The sequence below is a fragment of the Elephas maximus genome, chromosome 5, assembly GCF_024166365.1.
Source record: "Elephas maximus indicus isolate mEleMax1 chromosome 5, mEleMax1 primary haplotype, whole genome shotgun sequence".
In the NCBI taxonomy this organism is placed as follows: Eukaryota; Metazoa; Chordata; class Mammalia; order Proboscidea; family Elephantidae; genus Elephas; species Elephas maximus.
In genome coordinates this window covers 115500055-115506054 of record NC_064823.1, presented here as the reverse complement: position 1 = coordinate 115506054, position 6000 = coordinate 115500055, and the positions used below count along the sequence as shown (strand labels likewise).

General features: G+C 38.8%; 1 protein-coding gene across 1 annotated transcript in view; it reads right to left on the bottom strand.

Annotated features, from left to right (window-relative positions):
- Positions 1 to 4111: 4111 nt before the first annotated feature.
- YIPF7 (Yip1 domain family member 7) overlaps positions 4112 to 6000 on the bottom strand; it is a 47882-nt gene continuing 45993 nt past the window's right edge. Inside the window, 1 exon segment of the mRNA XM_049886321.1 lies at positions 4112 to 4351. Coding sequence (XP_049742278.1) covers positions 4189 to 4351 — 163 coding nt within the window. The 3' untranslated portion in view covers positions 4112 to 4188.

Genomic DNA, 6000 nt, shown 5'->3' with positions numbered 1-6000 from the left:
ATAATTTGAGAACGTGGACTGTATGAAGAAGAAGGAGGCATCAGGACTGCAGGAAGACTCATAAACAACCTGCAATATGCAGATGACACAATCTTGCTTACTGAAAGTAAAGAGGAGTTGAAGCACTTACTGAAGAAGATCAAAGACTTCAGTATGGATTATGCCTCAACATAAAGAAAACAAAAATCCTCCCAACTCTACCAATAAGCAACATCATGATAAATGGAGAAAATATTGAAGTTGTAATGACTTTATTTTACTTGGATCCACAATCAACACCCATGGAAGCACATGCCAGCTACAGCCTATGGAAACCTCAGCTGTCCCCTGTTCAGTTCAGACTGCAGCTGCCCATGCAGCCCTTCTGTCTCTCATCACCAGCCACCTGTGTGGGCTGGGTCAGTGGGTGTTGGCTGCAAGCTTGGGAGTCCCTCTTGATTCTCTCCACTTCACACCAGCTGGCCCCAAACCTAGGGTTTTCCTCTACCCCTTCAATGTACTAGCTGTAGGCCCTGGAGCCCACATGACTACCTCCACTTTAGGGCAGCCAGCTCCTTTGGGTACTTTGCTGTCATGACTCACAAAGTTCACAGAGACACTGAAACTGTGATAAACAGCTTTAATATAACAAAAAAAGAATACAAATAAAGAGATATATAGGGTGAGATCTGGAAGGAGTCATGGTGCAGAGCTTCCATGTTCCAAGTAGAGACACATTACCCTCCCCCGTGCATAGCCACCAACCAGGAAACAGCCTGAGCCTTCATTCCAGGGCCTTTTTCAGCCTCACCACATGGCCAGGATGGATTATATCATGCCCCGTGAGGCTTAGTCAGCATTGGTCTCCCAGGCAGTCCTTCTTGGACTGGGAAACCTTATTCATTAGCCTCAGATGTTGGCCCAGCTCTCAGGAACCAAGACCAAAGGCCAAACGGCTTTCTCTAAGGTGATTCCACAACTTGCAACAAGCCTCTCAGTTATGGAAAAGAGGTTTATTTTTATTCTAAATAAGAATGAAAGCCATTAAAAGGTCTGAGCTTGGGATAACACTACTGATTTACCTTTTAGAAAGAGTAACCTGGCTGCTGTTGGAGAAAATACTGTTGGGAAGTAAGGGGAGAAGGAAGCATAAAGACTAGTTCAGGGACTGCTTCAATTAGGCAACAGATGTAGTGGCTTGGAGTATGGAGTTGGCTGTGAAGAAGCTTATGAGATATGGTCAAATTTAGGATACATTTTGAATATAGAGGCAACAGGACTTTCTGATGGACTAGATGTTGGAAGTAAAGGTAAAAGAGTAATTAAGACTGACTACTAGTTTTTAGACTGAGAAACTGGGTTATTTGTGGATCCTGTTATAAAGATGGGAGTTTGGGAGAGAAATAGATTGGGAGTGGAAGTCAAGTGTTTGGTTTCAGACATGCTATTTTTGAGATTATCATAATAAAAACAAATGGAGTTATCAAGTTTAAGTTGGATATACTTGTAATGAGCTCAGGATAGAAAGTTAGATGGGAGATATAAATTTTGACTTATTAGATTTTAATGAGCTCATCTAGGAAGTGAGTGTGGATAGAAAAAGAGATCTGAGGTTGATAAAAGAAAAAGAGTAGAGCCAATAAGAAGCCACCAATGAGGTAGGAAAAAAAAAAAAGAAATAAACCAAGCTTGCAGGGAGTGTTGAGGAGGGTGATCAAACACCTCTGAGAGTCCAAATAAAATGAAGGACTGGGAATTAACTATTGTATTTGGCAAGAAGAGGAGGTTGTTGCTGACTCGATAAAGGTGAACTTGGTGAATCAGAGGATGAAATCCTCATTGGACTGTAAGAGAGAATGGGAAGTGATAATGTAGAAGCAGAGATAATAGACAACTCTTTCAAGTGTTTTGGCTATTAAGAACAGAAATTTGGACCGTAACTGGGGAGTAGTGATGAATAGGAGAATTTTTTACATATTGAGACACTAAGTGCTGCCGTGAATTATAGATGTGGAGAAGAAAACACTGGTCATGAAGATGGAGCAGCTGCCTGTGGAGAAAAAGGGAGGGAGTAAAAAAGGGAAGGCAGCATATATGGATACAGGTGCAGGTAGGTTGGTAGATCTAGTGGTGGGAAGACAAGGCAGTTTTCTTCTGGGTATCTTTATTTTTTCAGTAACAGCCATCAAAGAACGATGACAAATGGAGAGAAGTGTGTGTAGTGAAGAATTAACTTTACCCAAAGAGATGTCTGTCCTTTGCCTCTGGCTTCTGAGAGGTAAACTCTAAACCCCCATAATTTCTCAAGTGATTAGACTTTTCGTTTTTCAGGATGGGCCCCTTAGATATTAAGGAGATGACTCATGGTCAGACCCTCAATAGTTTATGCTAACAAGATGACTCTATGGGGGCGAGGTGGGGGCGGAGGGTGTGGCTGCTCATCCAGAAAGGCTAGCCCTGTGATTAGAGGTTTGGAGCTTTGAGCCACGTGATTTCAGCCTGACCATCAGCAAGGGGATGGGGCCTGGAGGTTGATTTGAATCACATGGTCAATGATTCAATCAGTCATGCCTATACAATAAGTCCCAGTAAAAACTCTGGATACTGAAGCTTGGGTGAGCTTCTTGACTGACAATATTCCACATACATCTATGTGCCAGGAGGATGACATGTCCCTGGTAACAAAGAAGTTTCACATTTGAGGTCCTCTCAGATCTTGCCCTATGTGCCTTTGCCATTGATTGGTTCAGATTTGAATCCTTTTGCTGTAATAAAACTGCATATAAGAATATAAAACTGTATATAAGTCTTTAGTATAGTGCTTGGAGCGAGTTCTCTGAGAACTTCTAGTCAATTATCAAACCTGAGGCGATAGTGGTTAAGCATTCTGATGCTAACCCGAAAAAGTTCAGCAGTTCAAATCCATCAGCCACTCCTTGGAAACCCTATGGAGCAGTTCTACCCTGTCCTACAGGGTTGCTATGAGTCAGAGTCAACTTGGTGACAATGGGTTTGGTTTTTTGGTTTGCGGTGGCAGTGGAGGCCCCTGAATTTTTAGCCAGCTGGTCAGAAGTGAGAGTGGCCCTGTGAATCCCTGAACTTGTGACTGATGTCTGAAGGGAGGCTAGTCTTGTAGAGGACTGGGTCTTTAACTGTGAAATTTGGCCAAACTCCAGGTAGTTGGTGTCAGAAGTCATTTGCAGAGTGTTGGAGACTTAAAAAGTAAAGAAATGGTATCATACAGTCATCTTAGAAAGTGTGAAACCAAATTTACTGGGGAACTTAAGGGTAGGATTACGGAGTCATTTAAGACATGTTAATATAATTTAATGTGAAACAAGTAGTATTTCCTCTAGTCACACTCAGCTGCTTAGGGAGCAAGTGGCAATGATACCGACAATATATGCAAGCAAGGAATAATAGCGATGAAAGGAGAGTGAGAATGGTTGCACAACTCAAAGAATGTAATCAGTGTCACCGAGTTGTACATGTAGAAATTGTTGAATTATTGTATGTTCTGCTGTGTATATTCTCAACAAGAACAAAAATAAAATAAATTATAAAAAAAGAAAAAGAAATAATAGTTATGGACCACAGCATCTAAATTGAGTAGGAGAGAAGTGAGGGTTTGAAAAAGTGCAGATTCAATGAATTGTCTGAATGCATCCAAAGAGGCAGTTCTTAAAGTAAGTGAATTGAAACATCAGAGGTTCTTTGAATTCTTGAGTTAAAAAAAAAGAATAAAAACAAAAACAACCCTACATAATCCACCCCCGCTAGTCTCCAAAGCTTCTAGGCAATGAGACTTTAACAACATGCATATATCTGAGCTGCCTGATGGTTTCTCAGAGGCTTACTGTAGATTTCTTTTAAATAGCATATGATTTTATTTACTTACAATTTCTCAGAAATACATTGAGCGAAACAAGGTTCATCAGCACAACTATATCCCTACATTAAGAGTTATGGGAAAAAATGAACATTTTAATTAAATTTTATTTTAAAGTAAAATGTTTACAATGTTTCAATGCACCACACCAAAAAGCAAACCATCTTTCAAACCTAATACGCTGTTAGAGCACCATCCTTAAGTGCTTTTTTGTCTCTCTGCTTATTGTTTTCTTAACAGCAATATAACAGAAATCATATGACAAAATTTGAATTAGAGAGCATTTCCAGAATAATCTTGTAAGGACACTTAAAGCACTTTCAGAAAATAGTTAAGAGGGCAAAAAGTCCATAAAGTAAGGCACAAGGGTAGGCAATGAGAAGCTGTTGTCCTTCCATGGCCAAGGACGAAATGAAGATTTTAGAAGCTGAGAGGCTACACCAGCCAATGATGACCAGTGCCAACACGGTTCCAATGGCTCCCCTATTGCAAAGACAAAGTAAATGATTACCTTACATCATGAGAAAATGAGACAATTGAGTCAGAGCTGCCTCTGAAATGTCTTCAGTATAATATTTATAAAATATTCTCCATTTGTAAAAAGGGTGTGGTGAACCATATGAACTCAAAGGCCTCTGCCAGTTAGAAAATTTTTGAGTCAAATTCACCATCTAAGGCTAACATACAAACATTTTAAACTTCAGTAAACCTTCATTTAGAAACAGAAGAATTCATTTGCAGCCAATCTTATCTGTCAACATTCAAATCCCAACTCCTAAAATGCTCTTATATAAAATATATTTAGAGCCTTGTCTTATGGCTACATATTACCTTTCTACTACTCTCTTCTTAAATTGACCCACAATGTGGGCAGAAAGAATAATGGATTTACATTCCAGTCGAGTGACTTTTGTTCCCACTGTTTCTGGGTGCTCTTCCTGAGGTTGTATCTTGGCTAGCAAAGCCCAACGCAGCTCAAGTAGGGAACACATGGAACAGAGGAGCACATATGTGTGTGGCCTCTGACCTCATCTGTGAATATCCATTTGGTATGTGTGGGTTTTTCAGAATATTGAAATAAATTTGTTCAAATCGGTCTACTCAAAAAGTAACTAGGGCGGCAATTGGTTCTTCAAGAACAAATGAGTAAGTCAGGTAATTAATCTTAGTCACCCTGGGGGGCAAATTGGGAGAGGGAGGTGGTAAAGAGCGAATTCCCTTCATTATATGCAAGACAGAATGCATTATTTAGGAAAATAAAAAATAAGAGCTAGGAAAGGCCTCAGGAGGCCATCTTGTCCCCAGCTTTAAAGCAATGATATGATTTGGGAAAAATCACGTAGTAAAGTAGGCATTAGGTCAAGATCGCCTATCTTCTAGCACATTATTCTTTCAACCATCAAACAGTGCTGCCTTACTCACTCCTGCATTGAATCTGAAGTTGAGAAATATGTTTATTATTTATACATAAGAATGACAGAAATGCCTACTTTTAATAACCAAGGCAAAGCAAAAAAATTACAAACTATATAGCATAGCTAATAATGCCTTTAAGTTATAAATAAACCAAAATATCTAAAAGACATTCCAATAAATATTACACACTTTGATTTAATTGATACCTATTATGAATCATTTCTAGAGTAATTTATAGCTTTTTGTGAACAAAAATATAAAATTAATTTATAGCTTTTTGTGAACAAAAATATAAAATTACATATGATTAATTTGAATAATATAGTAATATGTCCCCCCAAAAATTTTGGGTTTAATGGTCTTAGGGATCAGGTAGTTTATTCCCCTTTTAGCAATCAATTTAAGGATGAAAATCTGATAAAAGAGGTCCAGGCTTCACAAGACCTTCAAAATCCAAGAATTTTAGTTTTTATTTTCTACCCCTAATCATCAAGAGTCATTCAAGATACCACGAATCTCAACTTTGCTGAAAATAATGTTAAAACTTGGAAATTTTTAAAGGGTGGGTCCTAATAATATTGTTTGGCAAAAGCGTCTAACAAAACAGAAGTTACAGAGTCTAAACTGTGTACTAAAATGTCAAACGGTATCCATTTTCGGTCATGTTCCTCTTTTTAAAAAGTGGAGTCCTTGCTGATCACATAAATGCTTGCTGC